The sequence below is a fragment of the Passer domesticus genome, chromosome 6, assembly GCF_036417665.1.
Source record: "Passer domesticus isolate bPasDom1 chromosome 6, bPasDom1.hap1, whole genome shotgun sequence".
NCBI classification, from domain to species: Eukaryota; Metazoa; Chordata; class Aves; order Passeriformes; family Passeridae; genus Passer; species Passer domesticus.
The window spans coordinates 72785810-72813230 of NC_087479.1; the positions used below are offsets into that span (position 1 = coordinate 72785810).

Below are 27421 nucleotides of genomic sequence, written 5' to 3' on the forward strand. Positions count from 1 at the left end.
CCTGCTGCTCCTGGCTGTGGCCCTGCCTGCCAGGGCTGCCCAGGCTGCTCCGCTGCAAGCGCGGCGAGCAGGTGAGCCGGCAGCCTGGCTGCCCTTTCCCGGGACAGCGCTCCCTGCTCCCTGGGAAGCGCTGGGGATGGTTTTGCCCAGGGCTTTAGGGAGGGTTTCCTCTGTGGGAGGGAGAGAGACCCCACGGGCCCTGGGCTACTCCAGCCACCCCTCCAGAGATGTTGCAAAGGGCCTGCTAAGAGGCTGGAGAGCTCCCCAGGCCCCTGTGCAGCTTTGGCCATGTCCATTCACATCTGGCTCCCACAGCCTTACCCAACACCCCTGCATTGCCCAGTTCCCTGTGGCAGAAGGGGATCCTAGCACACCATGGAAATGGTTCTGATCTCTGCTCCCTTCTAGACTGGAATCGTGACATGGGTTTTCAGGAAGTCCTGATGAATGATGGTTTGAAGTTCTTTGAGGATGCTAGAGGCAAGTTTTCATTCTGTCTTTCCTGAGTGAATAATCAGGATTAATGCAACAAAAGCTCACTTACAAACCATTTCCCTTAACATAATCTTAAGGTTGAAAGAATCTGGAAACCTTGCCCTGCTCCCTTCTGGAGCCCTGAGGGCTCCCACAGGATCACTGTCATTGGGAGGAAGGAGCATTTAGCTTTCAATCTTCCTCCCGTGTGCAATGCCAGTGTGTCCTTCCATGTGCTCTGTGCAGCCACAGAGAAGAGCAGAGAGGGAAGGGGCCGGGCCTAGGGCTGTGCCCCGGGGCTGAGCCTTGTGGGCAGCCTGAGGATCTCCTGCAGTGCCACAGGAGCTCTTCTGTCCTGCCTTTCTTTGCAGCTGAACCTGCTGGTGAAGGCCCCACATCCAGGACTGAGGCTCTGGGATATGCTGAGGGTAGGTCAAGGCCTTTCCCCTGGGAGGGCTGCCAGCTCAGAGCCCAAAGCTGGGCCAGGGAGGCAGCGCTGCAGGTGCCAGCACAGAACCATGCACGTGTGTGCCCACACCCTGCACGATCCCCTCACCGCTGCTGCGGCTCAGTGGTGCCCGTGCAGCTCAGCAGAGATGGCAGAAGCTTCTGTGGCTGTTGAGTTACAGGTGTGTCTACAGGGAGGAGATTCATACGTACGTTGGTGGTTATTGCCAACAAGACCAGTCTGCATGGCAGGGGTGAGTAGTGTGTCCCTGCTGACCCCACAAGTTGAGCACTGCTTTTGTGGGATGCATTCCTGGGAAATGGAAATATTTTTCTCTAAGTTCCTCCAAAGAGGAAGATGCAAGACACAGCAGAGAAGATATCCCTGGAACCATCCAAACAGATGAGGCAAGTGTTGAAGAAAATGCTGCAGGGAGGACAAGGTGGGTGCATTTGCCTCATGCTTCCCCTGGGACTCAGCAGCCGGGGGTTTTGGCTGCACATCTGAACGCATGGTTCCTGGCACAGCGGGATGGCATCCATGGCTCATTCCCAATGAGGAATGTTTCCATCTGATCCAGCTGTCCCTTTTCCTTCTCCAGAAATGAAAGGAGAGCCTGTGCAGAAGGAAGCATTTCCCGGTGGAAGCAGTGGTTCCGTGCCAGCCTCTGCTGCAGGAAGGGAGGCCATGCCAGGCACAGGCACAGGAGGTAATTGCTGTGCCTCTGGGCCTGAGCCCTGCTGAGGCTTGAGCTGCCCTCTCTGCTGATTGGCAGTGCGGGCACAGCCTGGACTGGACCGGCACAGCCCAGGGGAATTATCCTGAGCAGGCTCAGGGCACTCGGGTCCTGAGCAGTCCTGCTGGGGTCCCTCCATGGGAGACATGTCCTGAAACCTGGCAGCGACTGCACGAGGTGCCCACGGTGGGGAAAGGACAGAGGGGGAGAGGAAGGCTCCAGTGTGTCCTGAGAGGGCCTGGCTGTTTGCCCTTGGGATCTGGGAGCTGTCCCAGCAGAAGGAGGACAGGAGGGACAGAGGGAGGGAGGGATACCTGTGTCACTGCCTGCTGCAGTTTTCGCCGGGGTTTTAGAGAGGATTTCTTCTGTGTCTGACGGAGAGAACCCCGGAACCCTGCGCTGCTCCAGCCACCCCTCCCAGGGATGTTGCTGAGGGCAGGGAAAGAGTGTGGAAAGTGACCAGGAGCCAGCCCAGAGCTCCCCAGGCCCCTGTGCACCTTTGGCCATGTCTATTCACATCTGGCTCCCACGGCCTTAGCCGACCCCCTGGCAGTGCACAGTTCCCTGTGGCAGAAGGGGATCCCAGCACACCCTGGAAAGTGTTCTCATCTGTGCTCCGTTCTAGATGAGGTTGCTTCTCCATCAGCTTGGATGAATAAAGTTTTGAAGCCCTTGGAGCCTCCTGCAGGTATGTTCTCAGTGTGCCACCAAGGAAGAATTGTAGACAAGCGGGCAGGAAGCAGGTGACAGAAGCTGCTGTGGCTGTTGTGTTACAGATGTGTCTACAGGGAGGACTTCTCCAGCTCCTACCTTGGATTTTGCACTCAAGTCCAGCTCCCATCACAGTGGTGAGTAGTGTGTCCCTGCTGACCCCACAGGCTGAGCCTTGCTTTTGTAGGATCCATTGCTGGGAAATGGAACTATTTTTCTCTAAGTTACTCCAACAGGGAAAGTCCAAGATACAACAGATAAGATGTCCCTGCAACCATCCAAACAGATGAGGAAAGAGCTGAAGGAACCCCTGCAGACAAGAGAAGGTGGGTGCATTTCCCTCATGCTTCCCCTGGGACTCAGCAGCCGGGGTCTTTGGCTGCACATCTGGACACGCCATGCCCGGCACAGCAGGAAGGGATCCATGGCAGCCTCGCTACCCCGCTGCTGCTTTCACGCCCTGCAGGGCTGTTTCCCAGCCTGGCCTGGCTGCAGCTTCTGCCCAGCCTCTGCCGGAAGGCATCAGCTGACAGGCAGCCCAAACTGTAACACACCCTGAGATCCCCCACTATATCCAGCCCTGCAGATTAGGAAAAGGGTGTCTGTTTGGAGGTGGAAGTGCTCACATCATGCCACTGGAATCTGGCCATTTTCCTGCTCCATAAATTTCACAAATATTACCTCTGATGCCACCGCCCAAGTGGGGAACAGCTCCATCTGATGCAGCTGTCTCCCTTCCTTTGTCAAGAGATGGACATAGAGCTTCAGTGGAAGGTGGCAATTCCTGAAGGAAGCACTCCATCTTCAATGCGAGCCCCAGCTGCAGGAAGGAAGGCAATGCCAGACACGGGCACAGGCACAGCAGGTAATTGCTGTGCCAGGCTCAGCCCTGGCCGGGGCTGTGTGGCAGCAGCTCTTCCCCCAGGGCCTGCCCTTGCCCGGCCCGGCAGCAGCCAAAGCTGGAGGCGCCTCGGCTTCCAGGCCTCTGGAGCAGGTTCAGAGCCCCGGGGAAACGGGACTGGTGCAGCAACGTCCCTGGTGCTGCAGCTGCTGCGGAGCTGGCCCTGAGTGCCCAGAGGCCCAAGGCACAGGATCAGCCCCGAGCAGGAGCCCTGCCTCCAGCCCAGGGCCAGAGCCAGCCCTGGCACACAATGGAAACAGTTGTCATCTTGGTTTGCTTCCAGACTGGGATCCTGGGACGGTTCCTCCATTAGCCTGGCGCTCTGAAGTTGTGAAGCCCTCTGGGCATTCTGCAGGTATGTTCTCACTGTCCCACCAAGGTGTAATGTTTGACTGACTGGTAAGAACCAGGTGACAGAAGCTTCCCTGGCTGTTGTTTTACAGCCGTGTCTGCAGGGACAACTCCACCAACTACTAACTTGGATGCTGCACATAAGCCCAGCTCCCATGGCAGGGGTGAGTAGTGTGTCCCTGCTGAACCCAAAGGCTGAGACCTGATTTTGTGGGATCCATTCCTGGGAAATGGAACTACTTTCTCTTAAGGTCCTCCACCAGAAGAGATCAAAGACATGGCAGACAAGAAATTCCTGGACCCATTAGAAATCATGTGGCAAATGCTGAAGGAACGTCTGCAGAGAAGGCAAGGTGGGTGCATTTCCCTCATGCTGTCCCTGGGACTCAGCAGCCAGGGGCTTTGGCTGCACATCTGGACACGCCGTGCCCGGCACAGCGGGAAGGGATCCATGGCAGCCTCGCTGCCCCGCTGCTGCTTTCACGCCCTGCAGGGCTGTTTCCCAGCCTGGCCTGGCTGCAGCTTCTGCCCAGCCTCTGCAGGAAGGCATTTGGCATCAGCTGACTGGCAGCCCCAGTTGCACCACAGTCCATGCCCACCCTCAGATCCCCTGCAATTTCCTGGTGTCCAGGCAGATCAGATGTTGGGGCTGTTTGGGGAAGGAAGCAGCCTTGGGTTGTCCCAAAATCCTGGGTGTTTTCTGATCCTTATCCATTCCTTTCACAAGGGATGCTTCCTGAAGTTGTCACCTTCCCCATTGCCAGTCAGGAATGTTTCCATCTGATCCATCTGTCTCTTTTGCATTCTCCAGAAATGAAAGGAGAGCCTGCGGAGAAAGAAGCATTTCCCGGAGGAAGCAGGGGCTCCATGTCAGCCTCTGCTGAAGGAAGGGAGGCCATGCCAGGCACAGGCACAGGAGGTAATTGCTGTGCCTCTGGGCCTGAGCCCTGCTGAGGCTTGAGCTGCCCTCTCTGCTGCTTGGCAGTGCGGGCACAGCCTGGACTAGAGCGGCACAGACCAGGGGAATTATCCCGAGCAGGCTCAGGGCACTCGGGTACTGAGCAGTCCTGCTGGGGTCCCTCTGTGGGAGACATGTCCTGAAACCTGGCAGTGACTGCACGGGGTGCCCAGGGTGGGGAAAGGACAGAGGGGGAGAGCAAGGCTCCAGTGTGTCCTGAGAGGGCCTGGCTGTTGGCCCTTGGGATCTGGGGTGTTTCCCCACAGAAGGAGGGCAGGAGGGACAGAAGGAGGTAGGGAGGCATAATTGTGGCACTGCCTGCTGCAGTTTGCCTCAGGGATTTAGGGAGGATTTCCTCTGTGTCTGAGGGAGAGAGCCCCAGGGCCTTGTGCTGCTCCAGCCACCCCTCCCTGCGATGTTGCTGAGGGCAGGGAAAGAGTGTGGAGAGTGACCAGGAGCCAGCCCAGATCTCCCCAGGCCCCTGTGCACCTTTGGCCATGTCTATTCACATCTGGCTCCCACGGCCTTAGCCGACCCCCTGGCAGTGCCCAGTTCCCTGTGGCAGAAGGGGATCCCAGCACACCCTGGAAAGTGTTCTCATCTGTGCTCCGTTCTAGATGAGGCTGGGAAGGCTTCTCCATCAGCTTGGATGAATAAAGTTTTGAAGCCCTTGGAGCCTCCTGCAGGTATGTTCTCGGTGTGTCACCAAGGAAGAATTGTAGACAAGCGGGCAGGAAGCAGGTGACAGAAGCTTCTCTGGCTGTTGTGTTACAGATGTGTCTACAGGGAGGACTTCTCCAGCTTCTCCAGCTCCTACCTTGGATGCTATACGCAAGCCCAGCTCCCATCACAGTGGTGAGTAGTGTGTCCCTGCTGACCTCAAAGGCTGAGCCATGCTTTTGTAGGATCCATTGCTGGGAAATGGAAATATTTTTGTCTAAGTTACTCCAACAGGGAAAATCCAAGATACAACAGATAAGATGTCCCTGCAACCATCCAAACAGATGAGGAAAGAGCTGAAGGAAGCCCTGCAGACAAGAGAAGGTGGGTGCATTTCCCTCATGCTTCCCCTGGGACTCAGCAGCCGGGGTCTTTGGCTGCACATCTGGACACAGCATGCCTGGCACAGCAGGAAGGTATCCATGGCAGCCTCGCTGCCCCGCTGCTGCTTTCACACCCTGCAGGGCTGTTTCCCAGCCTGGCCTGGCTGCAGCTTCTGCCCAGCCTCTGCCGGAAGGCATCAGCTGACAGGCAGCCCAAACTGTAACACACCCTGAGATCCCCCACTATATCCAGCCCTGCAGATTAGGAAAAGGGTGGCTGTTTGGAGGTGGAAGTGCTCACATCACGCTACTGTAATCTGGCCATTTTCCTGCTCCATAAATTTCACAAATATTACCTCTTATGCCACTGCCCAAGTGGGGAACAGCTCCATCTGATGCAGCTGTCTCCCTTCTTTTGTCAAGAGATGGACATAGTGCTTCAGTGGAAGGTGGCATTTCTTGAAGGAAGCACTCCATCTTCGGTGCCGGCCCCTGCTGCAGGAAGGAAGGCAAAGCCAGACACGGGCACAGGCACAGCAGGTAATTGCTGTGCTGGGCTCAGCCCTGGCCGGGGCTGTGTGGCAGCAGCTCTTCCCCCAGGGCCTGCCCTTGCCCAGCCCGGCAGCAGCCAAAGCTGGAGGCGCCTCGGCTTCCAGGCCTCTGGAGCTGGTTCAGAGCCCCGGGGAAAAGGGACTGGTGCAGCAACGTCCCTGGCGCTGCAGCTGCTGCGGAGCTGGCCCTGAGTGCCCAGAGGCCCAAGGCACAGGAGCAGCCCCGAGCGGGAGCCCTGCCGCCAGCCCAGGGCCAGAGCCAGCCCTGGCTCCAGACTGGGCAGGGGCTGCGCTGGGTCCTGACAGGGCCTGAGCCTGTCCCCTGGGGCTGGGGGAGCTGTCACGGGGCAGGGAGGGCCAGGGCTGGCAGTGGCTGCTCAGGGATGGCTTTGGCCCGTGTCCCTGGCAGCAGCCACTGCCCAAGCAGCTGCGCTGCCCCCGGGCTCTCCTCCCGGCCTGCTGGGCTTTGTTGGCTGGCACAGCCTGTGCCAAGGGCCGGCAAAGTGCCTGCAGGCCCCAGCTCTGGGGGAAACAGAGGACGTCCTGCCCGTATCCACCGTGCTGCCAGCTCAGCAGGCTCTCCTCCCGGCCTGCTGGGCTTTGTTGGCTGGCACAGCCTGTGCCAAGGGCCGGCAAAGTGCCTGCAGCCGGGGGCTTTGGCTGCACATCTGGACACGCCGTGCCCGGCACAGCGGGAAGGGATCCATGGCAGCCTCGCTGCCCCGCTGCTGCTTTCACGCCCTGCAGGGCTGTTTCCCAGCCTGGCCTGGCTGCAGCTTCTGCCCAGCCTCTGCCGGAAGGCATTTGGCATCAGCTGACAGGCAGCCCCAGTTGCACCACAGTCCATGCCCTCCCTCAGATCCCCTGCAATTTCCTTCTGTCCAGGCAGATCAGATGTTGGGGCTGTTTGGGGAAGGAAGCAGCCTTGGGTTGTCCCAAAATCCTGGGTGTTTTCTGATCCTTATCCATTCCTTTCATAAGTGATGCCTCACCTTCCCCATTCCCAGTCAGGAATGTTTCCATCTTATCCAGCTGTCTCTTTTCCATTTTCCAGAAATGAACGGAGAGCCTGTGCAGAAGGAAGCATTTCCCGGAGGAAGTAGTGGTTCCGTGCCAGCCTCTGCTACAGGAAGGGAGGCCATGCCAGGCACAGGCACAGGAGGTAATTGCTGTGCCTCTGGGCCTGAGCCCTGCTGAGGCTTGAGCTGCCCTCTCTGCTGCTTGGCAGTGCGGGCACAGCCTGGACTAGAGCGGCACAGCCCAGGGGAATTAACCCGAGCAGGCTCAGGGCACTCGGGTACTGAGCAGTCCTGCTGGGGTCCCTCCATGGGAGACATGTCCTGAAACCTGGCAGTGACTGCACGGGGTGCCCACGGTGGGGAAAGGACAGAGGGGGAGAGCAAGGCTCCAGTGTGTCCTGAGAGGGCCTGGCTGTTTGCCCTTGGGATGTGGGAGCTGTCCCAGCAGAAGGAGGGCAGGAGGGAGTGTAGGAGGGAGGGATAGCTGTGGCACTGCCTGCTGCAGTTTTCCCCAGGGCTTTAGGGAGGATATTCTGTGAGTTTGAGGGAGAGAGCCCCAGGGCCCTGGGCTACTCCAGCCACCCCTCCCAGGGGTGTTGCTGAGGGCAGGGAAAGAGTGTGGAGAGTGATCAGGAGCCAGCCCAGAGCAGCTTTGGCCATGTCCATTCCCATCTGGGTCCCATAGCCTTACACGACCCCCTTGCAGTGCCCTTTTCCATGTAGCATTCGGGCATCCCAGCATGCCACAGATACGGTTCTGATCTCTGCTCCTATTTAGATTGGAATCGTGACATGGGTTTTCAGGAAGTCCTGATGAAGGATGGTTTGAAGTTCCTGGAGGATGCTGGAGGCAAGTTTTCATTCTGCCCTTCCTGAGTGAATAATCAGGATCAATGCAACAAAAGCTCATTTATAAACCATTTCCCTTAACATTATGTAAAGGCTGAAGGACTCTGAGAATCTTTCCCTTCTCCCTTCTGGATCCCTGAGGGATCCCTCAGGATCGCTGTCAGTGGGAGGAAGGAGCATTGATCTTTCAGTCCTCCTCCCGTGTGCAATGCCAGTGTGTCCTTCCGTGTGCTCTGTGCAGTCAAAGAGAAGAGCAGAGAGGGAAGGGGCCGGGCCCAGGGCTGTGCCCCGGGGCTGAGGCTTGTGGGCAGCCTGAGGATCTCCTGCAGTGCCACAGGAGCTCTTCTGTCCTGCCTTTCTTTGCAGCTGAACCTGCCGGTGAAGGCCCCACATCCAGGACTGAGGCTCTGGGAGATGCTGAGGGTAGGTCAAGGCCTTTCCCCTGGGAGAGCTTCCAGCTCAGAGCCCAAAGCTGGGCCAGGGAGGCAGCGCTGCAGGTGCCAGCACAGAACCATGCATGTGCGTGCCCACGCCCTGCACGATCCCCTCACCGCTGCTGCAGCTCAGTGGTGCCCGTGCAGATCAGCAGAGATGGCAGAAGTTTCTGTGGCTGTTGAGTTACAGGTGTGTCTGCAGGGAGGACTTCTCCAGCTCCAGGGCTGGATGCTTGGCCCCAACCCAGCTCCCATGGCAGGGGTGAGTAGTGTGTCGCTTCTGACCTCACAGGCTGAGCACTGCTTTTGTGGGATCCATTCCTGGGAAATGGAACTACTTTCTCTTAAGGTCCTCCAAAAGGGAAGACCCAAGATACTGCAGCCAAAATGTCTCATGACTCAGATGAATTCCTGAGAGAAACACAGAAGGAAGCACCCGGAGGACAAGGTGGGTGCATTTCCCTCATGCTTCCCCTGGGACTCAGCAGCCGGGGGCTTTGGCTGCACATCTCGACACTCCGTGCCCGGCACAGCAGGAAGGGATCCATGGCAGCCTCGCTGCCCCGCTGCTGCTTTCACACCCTGCAGGGCTGTTTCCCAGCCTGGCCTGGCTGCAATTCCTCCCCAGCCTCTGCAGGATGGAATTTGGCATTAGCTGATAGGGTGCCCCAAGTGTACTGTGAGCCTGAGATCCCCTGCCATTTCCCAGTCTCTGAGAAGATCAGGCGGTGCAGCTGTTTGCACAAGGGAGTGCACTGGCCCAGCCCCAATTACCTGGGCTTTTTCCTGATCTTTACCTATGACTTAGACAAGCATTGCCTCCTGAAGGTGCCACCTCGCAGTGGGGAATATTTCCATTTGATCCAGTTGTCCCTTTTTTCCTTTTTCAAGTGAGGGACCAAAAGGCTGTTCAGGAGGAGGAACAGCCAGGGAGAAGCAGTGGCTCATTGGCAGCCCTAGCTGCAGGAAGGAAGGCGATTCCAGACACGGGCACAGGCACAGCAGGTAATTGCTGTGCCAGGCTCAGCCCTGGCCGGGGCTGTGTGGCAGCAGCTCTTCCCCCAGGGCCTGCCCTTGCTCAGCCCGGCAGCAGCCAAAGCTGGAGGCGCCTCGGCTTCCAGGACTCTGGAGCTGGTTCAGAGCCCCGGGGAAACGGGACTGGTGCAGCAACGTCCCTGGCGCTGCAGCTGCTGCGGAGCTGGCCCTGAGTGCCCAGAGGCCCAAGGCACAGGAGCAGCCCCGAGCGGGAGCCCTGCCGCCAGCCCAGGGCCAGAGCCAGCCCTGGCTCCAGACTGGGCAGGGGCTGCGCTGGGTCCTGACAGGGCCTGAGCCTGTCCCCTGGGGCTGGGGGAGCTGTCACGGGGCAGGGAGGGCCAGGGCTGGCAGTGGCTGCTCAGGGATGGCTTTGGCCCGTGTCCCTGGCAGCAGCCACTGCCCAAGCAGCTGCGCTGCCCCCGGGCTCTCCTCCCGGCCTGCTGGGCTTTGTTGGCTGGCACAGCCTGTGCCAAGGGCCGGCAAAGTGCCTGCAGGCCCCAGCTCTGGGGGAAACAGAGGACGTCCTGCCCGTATCCACCGTGCTGCCAGCTCAGCAGTGCAGCACAGCACGGGCTCACACTCCCCATTGCTCCCACAGATGCAGCTGGCACCACAAGTCCAGTTCCCAATGCCCAGGATGGCCTCGGAAGGGGTTTCTGTCAGGGAACAGGCTGCTGGCTAGTGTTACTGGCAGGCGTCCTTTGTTTGGAGCTTGTCTTCATGTTGTGCTGCTTTGGAATCGGGTATTCCTGGAACAGAAAACAGTGAGTGTTTTGTTGCTCTCCCCCTCAAACAGCTTCTTTTCAAAGTCTAACGTGGTCAGAGAACATTCCCATTGAGACTGCAGTGGGGCTGTGGCCAGTCCATGATTGTCCAAATAACTCTGCTGAGGGTTCTGCTGCTGCCCAATGCTTCCATTGGCCTCTCAATTGCTGGGCCTTGTCCTGGGGGCCCCGCTGGGGCTGCAGCCAGAGCTGGCTCCCACTGAGGCTGCCTGGCCAAGAGCAGCCCCAGGGGCACGGGGCAGAGGCAGAGGGAAGTGGGGAGGAGAAAGAGCAGGGCCGAGGTTGCCCTTGAAAGGCAGAGGCGCTCTGGGGCCCGCTCCTGGCCAGGGACCCTGCCCAGAGCCGTGCCCTGCTGGCCGGGGCCTTGAGGGGCAGCTGTCCAGCTGGGCCCAGCTGTGCCAGCAGCTCCAGCCGTGCTGGGGAGCCTTGCCAGCTCTGGGCCCTGCTGTGCACGAGGGTCCCTGTGTGCCACTGGCAGCTGGGGCCTCAGCCACATCCTCTCTGCACAGGAGCACCTCGGGACAGCAGTTGGAAGACGGTGGCTGCACCTCACAGCCAGACAGCGTGAGCAGCTCCTCCAGCACCAGTGAGGGCCTGGACAGCCCTCTCAAGTCTTCTGTGAAGAGGACCCCAGAACAACCGTCTACGACGAAGCCTCCTCTTACACTGTAGATCCCACTGCCACCTGCCCTCCCCATAGGCGTCCCCAATCTGCCTTCATCCCTTTTTTTATCTTTGTCTCTCCCATCCCAGCCAACTCGAGTACCTCTAGAGACCCCAGGGCCAGCCCAGCAACGTCCAGCACCTCCTCAGACCAACACATCCCTCCCTCTGCCCCTGAGCCCCCTGGCCTTGCCCGCTAAGCAACACTGAAGGTGACACCCCACCCCACCCCCACCCTCCACCCACCCCGCTTGCAGAGTAGGCAATGGCCTATTCCTCTGTTCAAATAAAGAGAAGGATCTGTGTTGTGGTTTGAAAGCAAAACCAGTGAGAGGCTCCAAGTCAGAAATACAATTTATTAGGAAAAGGGAAAAAAATCAAAACACATGCAATAATACAAAAGGAAAACCACTAACTGGGTCAGAATACAGCCTGACACCCTGCTAGTTAGGGTGGTGGTAGCAGTCCAGATGAAATGGACTTGTGGAAGTGGTGATCCTGTAGAAACAATCTGGTAGCTCTCATCCTCTGGAAAAGCAGTGGGTAGGGGCAGCGGTTCCTCTGGGAATCCAGTGGAAAGACTGCTTGTTGTGTCCCAAAACCCAGATTATATCCAGCTGGGGATGCTTAGCTCCTCCCCCATGGGCAGAGCATCTCACAGTGGGCTGATATCATTCTGCCTTATGCTGTGGGTCCTTGATTAGCCATTAAACAGAAATGGCTCTGGGAGGGAGTTATCTCTGAGTCATGTGGCAAGACATTGATGGGCCCATTAACAGGAGGTAAGGAAGAAACAATGCCCCTCCTGGTTTCAGCAGCTCTTGAGGATGGCATTAGAATACATCTTTACACTGCAACCTAGGACAAGCGGTCACCCAGTGTCCAGGTGGCAGCAGCAGCAAAGCCCACCCAGCACCAGCACTGACTGAGCTCCATGCCCAGGAGGAGCCGTGGATGCCCACGGTGTGGGCAGGCAGAAGCCAGGCAGGGGCTGCTGTTGAAATGGAGGTTTTGGGGGGTTCAATTAAGTTAGCAATATATGGACTAAGCATTTAAATTTTAAATTGTAGAATTATGTGTTGAATTTTAACCTTTTACTTAAGAAACCTCTGCCATGGTACAAAGGGCATAGAAAAATGCAAATTTCTGAAGCTTCTTGCTATGAAGGACAATACCAGTGTCATAAACAGGGCAGGAGATCTTTCTCCTTTTTAATGCCTTTATTAAAAACATTCAGCTCAGGTTGGGGAGAAAGGACAGGTCGCCCGCACCCCCGCTGCTCCCAGGAGTGGCACGGAGGAGGAGGATGATGCAGCTGTGCCCGCTTGTATGCAGGCAGAGCTGGGGCTTCCGTCCTCGAGGGAGTAGTGGGAATTCCGCTTTTTTGGTCTAACATTCCAGATCCTCTTTCTAGCTGACATCCTTTCAGGTTAGGGTGAAAAGTAAAAAGGATCTTAGCAGATACTAAGGATTAAGTTCCTCACCTTTAGACATTACTTAGGTTTCTTTATTCCATGTTGGCTTCTTGTTTTTAGGAGTTTTTTCCCTGGAAAATTGCAAAATTTGGTGAAATGCATTCTCATCTGCATACTAGCTCTGATGTCACCTCCCCCTGCTACCTTCAGGCTCCTGGGAAGCAGCAGGGGGACAACTGCGCTTGATTTCTAACCATTAACAGGTAATTGAAGAAAAACTATTAACAAGAGGTGATTGCAACATGAAGCTATCAACAACAAATAGTCAACATTTCAACTCTCAGCAACTGGCCCAACCTGTTTAACTTTGCAGCCTTAAAAAAAAAAGGATAATTTGTGGGGGCGAACACACCAGGTGTGGAGACACGAGGCTTGACTCCATTTCAGAAGGCTGATTTATTATATATTCTATTAAAATAGTACATTAAAACTATACTAAAAGAACAGAGAGGAAAAACTGACCAGAAGGCTACAAAGAAGAATAATAGAATAGAATGCATAACAAAAATCTTGTGACTGCTCACAGGCTCAACACAGTTGGCTGTGATTGGTCATCAAGTGAAAACAATCCACGTGGAGCAATGGAAGATGCACCTGTTGCATTCCACAGCAGCAGATCGTTATTGTTTACATTTCTTTCCTGAGGCCCTCAGCTCCTCAGGAGGGGAAAAATCCTAGGAAAGGAATTTTAATAAAATATCATAGCTACAGATAACTTTTTTACTCATAACACCAGGAGAAGACCAGGGAATGCCAGAAGCCTAGACTAAGGAGCTCCTCTGTCTCCAAGCTGATCCATCCAACAGACATACTCAGATAAGCACCAGGGGACCACAGTGCACGCACAAAGGAGAAAAGTTCAAAAGTTCAGTCATGAGCAAGACCACAGCCTTCGGCCTCAGAGACCACCAAAGACCCCAGTGTGACCACCACAGGAAACAACGCGTGCCCAGAAGGGCGTGGATCTCATCGCCATGTGAGGGGAGGACAGGCGGGGCCAGGGGTTGAATATGCATGAAGAGATTGTGTAATGCATTGCATATGGAACATGTTTGTGAACAAAGATGTGGCTCGGACCAGGGCTCGGGGCACAAGTTTTCACGAGAGCCATCTTGCCTGTGCCAGGCCCTGACACGCATACCCACTTCATAACTACATCAGGTTGTGGAGTGTCACTATAGGACATGAAATAAAACAACACAGACATGCATCTCTCCAAGGTAAAAAAGAGGGCAGTTGAATTTCTGACTCCAACATTTACAGATTTCCAAAAGTGACAGTGGATTGGAGGGTGAAAGTGCCACCTCTCCAATGACACTGGGCAAACCAACAGTCCATCAAATTTCTCCTCCTGCAGAAAAGAATGCATAACAATAAGTTATTTGCATAAAATGCGTGAGAAAGTTTGCTACAAGAATGTAAACATCAGAAGGCTTAGAAGAACTTGTCCTAGGGTGAGGTTATGATGCTTGCATCCCCAGTCGTGTGTTCTGTTAATGCTGGATATTACGTACTGTGCCTTCACGACTGGCCCTGAAGAGCAAGGTTTGTTTTGGTTTGTTATCAGCCTGCTCCCCCACGGCTGGCAGGACAGACAGACAGCGCAGTTCATAGTGCAGCTTTTGCTTTTTGCTTTGCTTTCTGTTGCTTGCTTTGCTCTTGCTTCTGCTGTGCTCCCGCTTTGCTTTTGCTTTTTGGCTTCTGCTTGTTAGTCAGTTTAGCTAAGCAGTCCAGATTTTTCCCTGGACTGTTTTTCCTTTCCCTTTTTCGAACCACTCACACCTGCTCCAGACTGGGACCTGGGAAACACCGAGAGTTTGCATCCTGTGGCTGCAGCAGCTATCCCCTGCGCCGGAGAGAGCGACAACAGAGCCACCACTGCCAGGAAAGACTTTCTGAATTTGTCATCCTTTTCAGATCGGTGAAAGCATTGTCATCTGCTATTGTTCATTTTGTGTGCGGGGGGTGTTTTGCCTGTCAAATAAACAGGTTCTTTCCACTTCTCTCCAAGGAATCCTTCCCGACCTGCTGGGGGGAAGGGGCCATGTGGGGTTGCTTTCTGGGGGGGCCCCCTTTGGAGGTCTTCTCCCAGATTTACCCTAATCCAGGACAGAACATTAAAAACCAGGGTGACAGTGGAGTCTATTTATTCTGCAGATCGCTTCACTGTGACCAGCGGTGGGGCCCCGAGGGGATGGGGCAGCCCATGCTGAGTGTCCCTGGGCTGAGGGACATTTGCTTCCGTGGGATCATCTGGGCCCAGACCTCCTCCAGTGCCATGCCCAGGAAAAGAGAGAAGCCATCAAGAGTATCTCCAGGGACACAGCCTGACCTGCAATGTCAGCAGGCAAAACAAAGCTCCTCCCTAATTAACACACACTTGATAGGACCTAATTGTTGGAGCATCACCAATCCAGGGTGCTGCACAGGGTCTGCTGCTCTCAGCGAGGGCCGGAAGGGAAGGGAAGGGAAGGGAAGGGAAGGGAAGGGAAGGGAAGGGAAGGGAAGGGAAGGGAAGGGAAGGGAAGGGAAGGGAAGGGAAGGGAAGGGAAGGGCTATGTGGCCTCGGGGTCCGACATGGCTGGTGAGCAGCCCCAGAGACACAAAAACCCAGGTGCAATCAGGCTTGATTTCCAGGTCAAAACACTCGGCGTAGCTGGCCTGGACTTCCCTGTAGGGCATGTGGGGGCTTTGGAGTTCCCCTAAGGTGCACGAGGGGCTGGGGTCCCTCGTTACACACCCAGGGATATTTTAGGTTTCCTCTGAGGCATGGAGGGCACTGGGGTCCACTTCAAGTCGTGCAAGGGATTTGGAATCCTGTGTGAGGCATGCAGAGGGTTTGGGATCTCTCCCAAAGTGTGCAGGGTGCTGGGATCTCTCCTGAGGCACATGTCGGGGTTCTGGGGTCTCATTTCACATGTAGAAAGGGCTGTGGATGCTCATAAGCGTGCAGGTGCTTTGTGTCCCTCCTGCTGCGCGCAGTGGGGCTGGAGTGTCTGCTGAGGCACGCAGGGGACGGGGAGCTCCGGCAGTCCCTCCCGGGCCCGTGCAGCTCGGGGCTGCCGCGGCCCAGGGCCAGCTGCCGTGCCGGGATGGCGGTGGCGAGGCGCCGAGGCGGAGCTGCCCCGCCGGGTCACGCTGCACCGGCACGGCACAGGCGGTGCTGAGCGCCGGGCAGGCGGCACCGCCAGCCCAGGGGCCACAGCCCCGGCCCTGCCTCTTTTGGGGCCGGGCAAAGACAGCCTCGCGGGACGGGCACCGCTCAGCGCCTGAGGGGATGGAACAGATGCCAGAGGAGCCCCAGGAGCCCTGGACAGGGCCCTGGCGTTGCCCGCCCGGCTCCCCCGGGCCTGTGGCCATCCCGGGCAGCAGGGGCTCGCTCTGGGCCATGCTCTCCCCAGCCAGCGGGGCTCCGGGCCAGCACCCGGCTCCTGCCACTGCCCTGAGAATGCTGAGGGGCTTTCGGGGCAGAACTGAACTTGACAGGGACAGAATTCATAGGAGACTTGTTTTGGCCTTTTACAAGGTTAACTGAGAAACAACTTAAAATCCCAGGCTAAATCGTCTGCTTTAACGCGTGGGGATTCCTTCAAGACCCTTCGTAACTCCCGTGGTGCCGGGCCGGGCCGCGTCCCAGCGAGCACCAACACCAGCAGCTCGATGTATGCAGCATGGTTGGCACCAGGGAAACGAGTCAGTATCCCTACAGCTGCCCGCTCTGCCTGCACGGCTGTCACACAACAGCAATGTTCCAGAAGGAACAGGTATTTTTACATCCTCAGGACTGTGTGATCTTTGGTCCTGGTGGTGGATCAGAGAGAAAAGCCGAAAGTGACAGACTAAACTTGACTCTAGGAGAGGGATGCCTCAGCAGAGGGTCTGGGGACCTGTGGTGCCAGCCAGTGGCCCGGCACTCGGACACAGCAGGAAGACCCCAGACTATCACACTTCACCTGGGAAGGTAGAAAAGCTCAGGGGTTCTTTGTTCAAGGTCCCCCAGAGGCACCAGCTGAAGCTGTCACAGTTCCACCTTGATAAAATTGTTTAAAAAGATTCAGAGGTCTGACACTCTGCTGTGGAGGACATTCCACAGGCCATATTTGCCCAATTATCCAATTAAAAAAAAACAAAAAAACAAACAAAAACAACCAAACAAAATGAAATAAAACAGCGATTTGAATTATGTAGCTTAATATATATACAATTAAATACACTCAAAATATTGACAATATAATTTGCTGTAAATAACGAATAATTTGGTCCTGATAATAGCGTATAAGCAAAAATAACCTTGTGGGTTATGCGTGGAGTACGGAGTGCAGGGCTTTTGGACCCCTGTCACCTCACGTACTAGCTTGTCAAGCCAAAATTCCCCTTTTTATGCTGTATGTCATTACCATCTCCTCCCACTTTCGATTCCTCACACTTGTATCACCGCCTTCATCATGACCTTCACCAAGCATGCTCCACCATTCTTTTAGGAGATTGTACCACTCTTTGGGGATCTTCTTTGAGGAAGGCCTCTCCTCTTCCTCCATGTCCTGTAGTTCACCTTTTGGATTACACATGCGCACCCAGCTGGTACTGTATAAGCCAATATTGTGTTCTAACATTAAAGCAGTGGATCTCATATAATCAACATTTCCCTGGTGTCCAACCAAATTCTCCTCTCTTCCAACTAAATTTAGTCATAGTTATCTCTTGCTTCCTCCTGTTCTGAACATCTGCAGGAGAAGTGGGTGGGAGAGGGGGGAACAACTTTAACTTTTTTATTATTTCCAAATATTACTGTATCAGTATTGATTACTCTTTCAATTTTGTCATCATGAATCATACCTATTTACCATACACAGTTCTCCCCATTTCGGCATTTAGAAGCTTTTGGTTTTACTTTGCACCCAAGAAAATATATCCCCAAATGTGCACAAATAACTCCTTTAGCATGTCCTCCTTTTCAGCTGGCTTTTCCATTGTTCTCTGCTATCTTGTCCTCATCTTTCCACAATTCCTGTGTCTATTCAAGTCCAGCCTAGGACAGTGCACACATTTGCTTTAGTTCTGTAGTGATTTATGCCCAGCCACCCTGCCAACCACACCCATTTCAATGTTGCAACAACCTAACTCTGGGCTGCAGTATGTGAATCACACTCTGCTGTGTGAGATGGCAGAGCACCAGAGCAGGCTCTGAAGAAGGGGCATTCGGTACATTAGTGAAGTGAGTGCTGGAACCTGGGCTAGCTCTTAGAACTCCGGCACTATGGCAGGAGTCGGGAACTGCCTCGCTATGGGGATTTACCAGAGGCAGAACCTTTAGTGCCACTTGCTCTCCAGTGCCAGACACAAGCCACGACAGGGACGAGGCACAGGAGAAAGGAGGAGGAGCCTTGTCTTCAGGTTCCGCAAGGAACACCTTAGTCCAGGTGAAGAGAACAGGATGAGAAGCCCCTAGCTGTACTGCCCAAGGGGTTTTGTACACATACAAGTCATGGGGTGGATGCAAACAATGAACCAATAGGGAATCCTCAGGAGAGGAGTGAGGGGATTACATCAAGTGTCTGGGGCCAATTGGGGTAGGAGGGTGGAGAGGATGGGTCACAAGGGCCAATGGGACTTCCAGGGGTAGGGGAATTCCAAAGGGGTGTTGCAGTCAGGGATTGGCCCAAAGGTTGGGGAACCAAGGGGCTGGGTTGCCTTGACAGGCAGGGAAAGAGCTGGAACAAGGGGTGGGGAAGGGCACGAGGGACAGTTTGGAGGGAGGGTAAAACCCACAGGTGAACCAACTCAGGAAAAACATGGGGGCACAACGGAGCCCTTAAACATCACTTAAATTGGAATCAATACAATAAATTTGAACTGCAACAATCAAGAGCATCTTGAGGGATGCAGCCTGACCAGCAAGGTCAGCAGGCAAAAGAAAGGTTTTGCTGAGCAATGGCCCTTTGATGAAGCAAAACATTTACAATCAGGGCAGTCCATTCATGCGGACGGGCGCACACTCTGGGGGTACAGCTAAGGCCATGAGGTCACAGCAGGGCTCAGGGGTCACAGCAGGCTGAGCTCTCAGCAGGCCCTGATGTCACAGAGGTGCCAGAGGTGCCAGAGCCCCGTGGTTGCACAGCAGCACAAGGAGCCAGCAGTCAGTCCCTGAGCACAACTGTTGCGGCAGCAGCGGCGGTGGCAGCAGCGGTGCTGACGTTGGGACAGCGGTGTCGGGACAGTGGTGGCAGCAAGAGCTGCGGGACTGGCGGAGGACAAGGCACCATGGCCCTTGCTCTGCGCCTCCTACTCCTGCTGCTCCTGGCCGTGGCCCTGCCTGCCAGGGCTGCCCAGGCTGCTCCGCTGCAAGCGCGGCGAGCAGGTGAGCCGGCAGCCTGGCTGCCCTTTCCCGGGACAGCGCTCCCTGCTCCCTGGGAAGCGCTGGGGATGGTTTTGCCCAGGGCTTTAGGGAGGGTTTCCTCTGTGGGAGGGAGAGAGACCCCACGGGCCGTGGGCTACTCCAGCCACCCCCTCCAGAGATATTGCAAAGGGCCTGCAAAGAGGTTGGAGAGCGACCAGGAGCCAGTCCAGAGCTCCACAGGCCCCTGTGTAGCTTTGGCTATGTCCATTTGCATCTGGCTCCCACAGCCTTACCCAACACCCCTGCAGTGCCCAGTTCCCTGTGGCAGAAGGGGATCCCAGCACACCATGGAAATGGTTCTGATCTCTGCTCCCTTCTAGACTGGAATCGTGACATGGGTTTTCAGGAAGTCCTGATGAATGATGGTTTGAAGTTCCTGGAGGATGCTGGAGGCAAGTTTTCATTCTGCTTTTCCTGAGTGAATAATCAGGATCAATTCAAAAAAAGCTCACTTATAAACCAGTTCCCTTAATATAATCTTAAGGTTGAAAGAATCTGGAAACCTTGCCCTGCTCCCTTCTGGAGCCTTGAGGGATCCCACAGGATCACTGTCAGTAGGAGGAAGGAGCATTTATCTTTCAATCTTCCTCCCGTGTGCAATGCCAGTGTGTCCTTCCGTGTGCTCTGTGCAGTCACAGAGAGGAGCAGAGAGGGAAGGGGCCGGGCCCAGGGCTGTGCTCCGGGGCTGAGCCTTGTGGGCAGCCTGAGGATCTCCTGCAGTGCCACAGGAGCTCTTCTGTCCTGCCTTTCTTTGCAGCTGAACCTGCTGGTGAAGGCCCCACATCCAGGACTGAGGCTCTGGGATATGCTGAGGGTAGGTCAAGGCCTTTCCCCTGGGAGGGCTGCCAGCTCAGAGCCCAAAGCTGGGCCAGGGAGGCATCGCTGCAGGTGCCAGCACAGAACCATGCACGTGTGTGCCCACACCCTGCACGATCCCCTCACCGCTCCTGCGGCTCAGTGGTGCCCGTGCAGATCAGCAGAGATGGCAGAAGCTTCTGTGGCTGTTGAGTTACAGGTGTGTCTGCAGGGAGGACTTTCATACGTCCTTTGGTGGTTATTGCTGACAAGCCCAGCTCCCATGGCAGGGGTGAGTATTGTGTCCCTGCTGACCCCACAAGTTGAGCCCTGCTTTTGTGGGTTCCATTCCTGGGAAATGGAACTATTTTTCTCTAAGTTCCTCCAAAAGGGAAGATGCAAGACACAAGTGACAGGATATCCCTGGAACGATCCAAACAGACGAGACAAGTGCTGAAGGAACTCCTGCAGACAAGACAAGGTGGGTGCATTTGCCTCATGCTTCCCCTGGGACTCAGCAGCCGGGGGCTTTGGCTGCACATCTGGACGCATGGTTCCCGGCACAGCGGGAAGGGATCCATGGCCCATTCCAAATGAGGAATGTTTCCATCTGATCCAGCAGCATCTTTTCCATTCTCCAGAAATTAAAGGAAAGCCTATGCAGAAGGAAGCATTTCCCGGTGGAAGCAGTGGCTCCATGCCAGCCTCTGCTCCAGGAAGGGAGGTGATGCCAGGCACAGTCAAGGAAGGTAATTGCTGTGCCTCTGGGCCTGAGCCCTGCTGAGGCTTGAGCTGCCCTCTCTGCTGCTTGGCAGTGCAGGCACAGCCTGGACTAGAGCGGCACAGCCCAGGGAAATTATCCCGAGCAGGCTCAGGGCACTCGGGTACTGAGCAGTCCTGCTGGGGTCCGTCCATGGGAGACATGTCCTGAAACCTGGCAGCGACTGCACGGGGTGCCCACGGTGGGGCAAGGACAGAGGGGAAGAGCAAGGCTCCAGTGTGGCCTGAGAGGGCCTGGCTGTTTGCCCTTGGGATCTGGGGGAGCTGTCCCAGCAGAAGGAGGGCAGGAGGGGACAAGGAAGGGAGGGAGAGATGGATAGCTGTGGCACTGCCTGCTGCAGTTTGCCCCAGGGCTTTTGTGTGGATTTCTTCTGTGTGTGAGGGAGAGAGCCTCGGGGCTCTGCACTGCTCAAGCCACCCCTCCCAGGGATGTTGCTGAGGGCAGGGAAAGAGTGTGGAGGGTAATCAGGAGCCAGCCCTGAGCTCCCCAGGCCCCTTTGCACCTTTGGCCATGTCCATTCACATCTGGCTCCCACGGCCTTACCCGACCCCCTGGCAGTGCCCAGTTCCCTGTGGCAGAAGCGGATCCCAGCACACTCTGTTAAATGTTCTCATCTGTGCTCCATTCTAGATGAGGTTGCTGGGAAGGCTTCTCCATCAGCTTGGATGAATAAAGTTTTGATGCCCTTGGAGCCTCCTGCGGGTATGTTCTCAGTGTGCTACCGAGCAAGAATTGCTGACAAGCGGGCAGGAACCAGGTGAAAGAAGCTGCTGTGGCTGTTGTGTTACAGATGTGTCTACAGGGAGGACTTCTCCAGCTCCTACCTTGGATGCTGTACGCAAGCCCAGTTCCCATCACAGGGGTGAGTAGTGGGTCCCTGCTGACCACACAGGCTGAGCCTTGCTTTTGTGGATCCATTCCTGGGAAATGGAAATATTTTTCTCTAAGGTTCTCCGACAAGGAAGATCCTATACACAACAGATAAGATATCCCTGGAACAATCTAAACAGAGGAGGCAAGAGCTGAAGGAACTCCTGCAGACAAGACAAGGTGGGTGCATTTACCTCATGCTTTCCCTGGATCTCAGCAGCTGGGGGCTTTGCTGCACATCTGGACACGCCGTGCCTGGCGCAGTGGGAAGGGATCCATGGCAGCCTCGCTACCCCGCTGCTGCTTTCACGCCCTGCAGGGCTGTTTCCCAGCCTGGCCTGGCTGCAGCTTCTGCCCAGCCTCTGCAGGAAGTTTTTTGGCATCAGCTGACAGGCAGCCCAAACTCTAACACATCCTGAGATCCCCCACAATATCCAGCCCTGCAGATTAGGAAAAGGGTGTCTGTTTGGAGGTGGAAGTGCTGCCATCATGCCACCGTAACCTGGCCATTTTCCTACTCCATAAATTTCACAAATATTACCTCTGATGCCACCGCCCAAGTGGGGAAGAGCCCCATCTGATGCAGCTGTCTCCCTTCCTTTGTCAAGAGATGGACATAGTGCTTCAGTGGAAGGTGGCATTTCTTGAAGGAAGCACTCCATCTTCGGTGCCAGCCCCTGCTGCAGGAAAGCAGGCAAAGCCAGACACGGGGACAGGCACAGCAGGTAATTGCTGTGCCGGGCTCAGCCCTGGCCGGGGCTGTGTGGCAGCAGCTCTTCCCCCAGGGCCTGCCCTTGCCCGGCCTGGCAGCAGCCAAAGCTGGAGGCGCCTCGGCTTCCAGGCCTCAGGAGCTCGTTCAGAGCCCCGGGGAAACGGGACTGGTGCAGCAACGTCCCTGGCGCTGCAGCTGCTGCGGAGCTGGCCCTGAGTGCCCAGAGGCCCAAGGCACAGGAGCAGCCCCGAGCGGGAGCCCTGCCGCCAGCCCAGGGCCAGAGCCAGCCCTGGCACACAATGGAAACAGTTCTCATCTTGGTTTGCTTCCAGACTGGGAGGCTGGGAAGGATTCTGCATTAGCCTGGCGCTCTGAAGTTGTGAAGCCCTCTGGGCATTCTGCAGGTATGTTCTCACTGTCCCAACAAGGTGTAATGTTTGACTGTCTGGCAAGAACCAGGTGACAGAAGCTTCTGTGGCTGTTGTGTTCCAGGCGTGTCTGCAGGGACGACTTCACCAACTCCTACCTTGGATGATACAGAAAAGCCCAGCTCCCATGGCAGGGGTGCGTAGTGTGTCCCTGCTGACCCCTCAGGCTGAGCCCTGCTTTTGTGGGATCCATTCCTGAGAAATGGAACTACTTTCTCTTAAGGTCCTACGACAGGAGAGACCAAAGACATGGCAGAAAAGAAATTCCAGGACCCATTAGAAATCATGTGGCAAATGCTGAAGGAATGTCTGCAGAGAAGGCAAGGTGGGTGCATTTCCCTCATGCTGCCCCTGGGTCTCAGCAGCCGGGGGCTTTGGCTGCACATCTGGACACGCCGTGCCTGGCACAGCAGGAAGGGATCCATGGCATCCTTGCTGCCCCGCTGCTGCTTTCACGCCCTGCAGGGCTGTTTCCCAGCCTGGCCTGGCTGCAGCTTCTGCCCAGCCTCTGCAGGAAGGCATTTGGCATCAGCTGACAGGCAGCCCCAATTGCACCACAGGCCATGCCCACCCTCAGATCCCCTGCAAATTCCTTCTGTCCAGGCAGATCAGATGTTGGAGCTGTTTGGGGAAGGAACCAGCCTTGGGTTGTCCCAAAATCCAGGGTGTTTTCAGTTCCTTATCCATTTATTTCACAAGGGATGCTTCCTGAAGTTGTCACCTTCCCCATTGCCAGTCAGGAATGTTTCCATCTGATCCAAATGTCTCTTTTCCATTCTCCAGAAATAAAAGGAGAGCCTGTGCAGAAGGAAGCATTTGCAAGAGGAAGCAATGGTTCCATGCCAGCCTCTGCTCCAGGAAGGGAGGCAATGCCAGGCACAGGCACGGGAGGTAATTGCTGTGCCTCTGGGCCTGAGCCCTGCTGAGGCTTGAGCTGTCCTCTCTGCTGCTTGGCAGTGCGGGCACAGCCTGGACTAGAGCGGCACAGCCCAGGGGAATTATCCCGAGCAGGCTCAGGGCACTCGGGTACTGAGCAGTCCTGCTGGGGTCCCTCCATGGGAGACATGTCCTGAAACCTGGCAGCGACTGCACGGGGTGCCCACGGTGGGGCAAGGACAGAGGGGGAGAGCAAGGCTCCAGTGTGTCCTGAGAGGGCCTGGCTGTTTGCCCTTGGGATCTGGGGGAGCTGTCCCAGCAGAAGGAGGGCAGGACGGACAGAGGGAGGGAGGGAGGGAGGGAGGGAGGGAGGGAGGGAGGGAGGGAGGGAGGGAGGGAGGGAGGGAGGGAGGGAGGGAGGGAGGGAGGGAGGGAGGGAGGGAGGGAGGGAGGGAGGGAGGGAGGGAGGGATAGCTGTGGCACTGCCTGCTGCAGTTTCCCCCAGGGCTTTAGGGAGGATTTCCTCTCTGTGTGAGGGAGAGAGCCCCAGGGCCCTGCACTGCTCAAGCCACCCCTCCCAGGGATGTTGCTGAAGTAGGGAAAGAGTGTGGAGAGTGATCAGGAGCCAGCCCAGAGCTCCCCAGGCCCCTGTGCAGCTTTGGCCTTGTCTATTCACATCTGGCTCCCATAGCCTTACCCAACTGCCCTGCAGTGCCCAGTTCCCTGTGGCAGAAGGGGATCCCAGAATGCCACTGATATCGTTCTGATCTCCGCTCCTTTCTAGACTGGAATCATGACTTGGATTTTCTGGAAGCCCTGCTGGAAAATGGCTTGAAATTCCTGGATGATGCTGGAGGCTATTCCTCCGTGTGCCTTTCTTGACAGAATAATCAGTGTCAATGTGACAAGATATCACTCATAAGCCATTTCCCTTAATATTATGTAAGGGCTGAAGTTTTCTGAGAATCTTGCCCTGCTCCCTTCTGGAGCCTTGAGGGATCCCACAGGATCACTGTCAGTGGGAGGAAGGAGCATTCAGCTTTCAGTCCTCCTCCCGTGTGCAATACCAGTGTGTCCTTCCATGTGCTCTGTGCAGTCACAGAGAAGTGCAGAGAGGGAAGGGGCCAGGCCCGGGGCTGTGCCCCGGGGCTGAGCCTTGTGGGCAGCCTGAGGATCTCCTGCAGTGCCACAGGAGCTCTTCTGTCCTGCCTTTCTTTGCAGCTGAACCTGCTGGTGAAGGCCCCACATCCAGGACTGAGGCTCTGGGAGATGCTGAGGGTAGGTCAAGGCCTTTTCCCCTGGGAGAGCTGCCAGCTCAGAGCCCAAAGCTGGGCCAGGGAGGCAGCGCTGCAGGTGCCAGCACAGAACCATGCACGTGTGTGCCCTCGCCCTGCACGATCCCCTCACCACTCCTGCGGCTCAGTGTGCCTGTGCAGATCAGCAGAGATGGCAGAAGTTTCTGTGGCTGTTGAGTTACAGGTGTGTCTGCAGGGAGGACTTCTCCAGCTCCAGGGCTGGGTGCTTGGCCCCAACCCAGCTCCCATGGCAGGTGTGAGTAGTGTGACCCTGCTGACCCCACAGGCGGAGCCCTGCTTTTGTGGGATCCATTCCTGGGAAATGGAACTACTTTCTCTTAAGGTCCTCCAAAAGGGAAGACCCAAGATACTGCAGCTAAAATGTCTCATGACTCAGGTGAATTCCTGAGACAAACACAGAAGGAAGCACCCGGAGGACAAGGTGGGTGCATTTCCCTCATGCTTCTCCTGGGACTCAGCAGCCGGGGGCTTTGGCTGCACATCTGGACACGCCGTGCCCTGCACAGCAGTAAGGGATCCGTGGCAGCCTCGCTGCCCTGCTGCTGCTTTCACACCCTGCAGGGCTGTTTCCCAGCCTGGCCTCGCTGCAATACCTCCCCAGCCTCTGCAGGATGGAATTTGGCATTAGCTGATAGGGTGCCCCAACTCTACCGTGGGCCTGAGATCCCCTGCCATTTCCCAGTCTCTGAGAAGATCAGGAGGTGCAGCTGTTTGCACAAGGGAGTGCACTGGCCCAACCCCAATTACCTGAGCTTTTACCTGTCACTTTGACAAGCATTGCCTCATGAAGATGCCACCTCCCCAATGGGGAATGTTTCCATTTGATCCAGTTGTCCCTTTTTTCCTTTTTCAAGTGATGGACCAAAAGGCTGTGCAGAAGGAGGAACAGCCAGGGAGAAGCAGTGGCTCATTGGCAGCCCTAGCTGCAGGAAAGAAGGCAATGACAGACACAGGCACAGGCGCAGCAGGTAATTGCTGTGCTGGGCTCAGCCCTGGCCGGGGCTGTGTGGCAGCAGCTCTTCCCCCAGGGCCTGCCCTTGCCCAGTCCAGCAGCAGCCAAAGCTGGAGGTGCCTCGGCTTCCAGGCCTCTGGAGCTGGTTCAGAGCCCCGGGGAAACGGGACTGGTGCAGCAACGTCCCTGGCGCTGCAGCTGCTGCGGAGCTGGCCCTGAGTGCCCAGAGGCCCAAGGCACAGGAGCAGCCCCGAGCGGGAGCCCTGCCGCCAGCCCAGGGCCAGAGCCAGCCCTGGCTCCAGACTGGGCAGGGGCTGCGCTGGGTCCTGACAGGGCCTGAGCCTGTCCCCTGGGGCTGGGGGAGCTGTCACGGGGCAGGGAGGGCCAGGGCTGGCAGTGGCTGCTCAGGGATGGCTTTGGCCCGTGTCCCTGGCAGCAGCCACTGCCCATGCAGCTGCGCTGCCCCCGGGCTCTCCTCCCGGCCTGCTGGGCTTTGTTGGCTGGCACAGCCTGTGCCAAGGGCGGGCAAGGTGCCTGCAGGCCCCATCTCTGGGGGAAACAGAGAATGTCCTGCCCGTATCCACCGTGCTGCCAGCTCAGCAGTGCAGCACAGCACGGGCTCACGCTCCCCATCGCTCCCACAGATGCAGGCAGCACCACAAGACCTGTTCCCGATGCCCAGGATGGCCTCAGAAGGGGTTTCTGTCAGGGAACCAGCTGCTGGCTAGGGTTACTGGGAGGCAGCTTTATTTGGAGTTTGTCTTCATGATGTGCTGCATTGGAATCTGGTATTCTTGGAACAGAAAACAGTGAGTGTTTTGTGCTCTCCCCCTCCAACAGCTTCTTTTGAAAGCCTAGTGTGGACAGGGGACATTCCCATTGAGGCTGCAGTGGAGTTGTGGCCAGTCCATGATTGTCCAAATAACTCTGCTGAGGGTTCTGCTGCTGCCCAGTGCTTCCATTGGCCTCTCAATTGCTGGGCCTTGTCCTGGGGGCCCTGCTGGGGCTGCAGCCAGGGCTGGCTCCCACTGAGGCTGCCTGGCCAAGAGCAGCCCCAGGGGCACGGGGCAGAGGCAGAGGGAGGTGGGGAGGAGAAAGAGCAGGGCCGAGGTTGCCCTTGAAAGGCAGAGGCGCTCTGGGGCCCGCTCCTGGCCACGGACCCTGCCCAGAGCCGTGCCCTGCTGGCCGGGGCCTTGAGGGGCAGCTGTCCAGCTGGGCCCAGCTGTGCCAGCAGCTCCAGCCGTGCTGGGGAGCCTTGCCAGCTCTGGGCCCTGCTGTGCACGAGGGTCCCTGTGTGCCACTGGCAGCTGGGGCCTCAGCCACCTCCTCTCTGCACAGGAGCACCTCTGGACAGCAGTTGGAAGACGGTGGCTGCACCTCACACCCAGACAGCGTGAGCAGCTCCTCCAGCAGCAGGAACGGCCTGGACAGCCCTCTCAAGTCTTCTGTGAAGAGGACCCCAGAACAACCGTCTACGAGGAAGCCTCTTATTGCCCCATAGATCCCACTGCCATCTGCTCTCCCCATGGGCCTCCCCAAGCTGCCTTCATCCCTTTTTTTATCTTTGTCTGTCCCATCCCAGCCAACCCGAGTTCCTCTAGAGACCCCAGGACCAGCCCAGCACCTTCCAGCCCTTCCTGAGACCAACACATCCCTTCCTCTGCCCCTGAGCCCCCTGGCCTTGCCCTCTAAGAAACACTGAAGGTGACACCCCACCCCACCCTCCCCCCCCCCCCACTTGCAGAGTAGGCAATGGCCTATTCTTCTGTTTAAATAAAGAGATGGATCCGTGTTGTGGTTTGAAATCAAAACCAGTGAGAGACTCCAAGTCAGAAATACAATTTATTAGGAAAAAGAAAAA

General features: G+C 56.4%; 2 protein-coding genes across 2 annotated transcripts in view; one reads left to right on the top strand and one right to left on the bottom strand.

Moving 5' to 3' along the window:
- Positions 1–27159, top strand: LOC135304011 (uncharacterized). Its single transcript, XM_064426323.1, has 38 exons — positions 1–71; positions 409–480; positions 846–902; positions 1104–1175; positions 1263–1364; positions 1524–1631; positions 2284–2346; positions 2435–2506; positions 2606–2695; positions 3118–3234; positions 3554–3625; positions 3714–3785; positions 3873–3974; positions 4433–4540; positions 5197–5265; positions 5354–5434; positions 5522–5623; positions 6046–6162; positions 7228–7335; positions 19151–19222; positions 19588–19644; positions 19846–19917; positions 20005–20106; positions 20267–20374; positions 21037–21108; positions 21197–21268; positions 21355–21456; positions 21885–22001; positions 22321–22392; positions 22481–22552; positions 22640–22741; positions 23200–23307; positions 24514–24570; positions 24716–24841; positions 24931–25029; positions 25463–25576; positions 26205–26369; positions 26899–27159. The coding sequence occupies exons 2-37, from the start codon at positions 423–425 to the stop codon at positions 26327–26329; spliced, it is 3219 nt and encodes a 1072-aa protein (XP_064282393.1). The 5' UTR covers positions 1–71; positions 409–422; the 3' UTR covers positions 26330–26369; positions 26899–27159.
- LOC135304013 (zinc finger and SCAN domain-containing protein 2-like) overlaps positions 1–27421 on the bottom strand; it is a 291747-nt gene that overhangs the window by 206041 nt on the left and 58285 nt on the right. The gene's annotated exons all lie outside the window — the stretch shown is intronic.

Excerpts from the sequence above, each read along its gene's own strand:
- LOC135304011 (XM_064426323.1), top strand. The coding sequence starts at position 423 with ATGGGTTTTCAGGAAGTCCTGATGAATGATGGTTTGAAGTTCTTTGAG. Across the intron at positions 481-845 it reads GTTCTTTGAGGATGCTAGAG|CTGAACCTGCTGGTGAAGGC; the intron begins GCAAGTTTTCAT and ends CTTTCTTTGCAG. Across the intron at positions 23,308-24,513 it reads GCCAGGCACAGGCACGGGAG|CTGAACCTGCTGGTGAAGGC; the intron begins GTAATTGCTGTG and ends CTTTCTTTGCAG.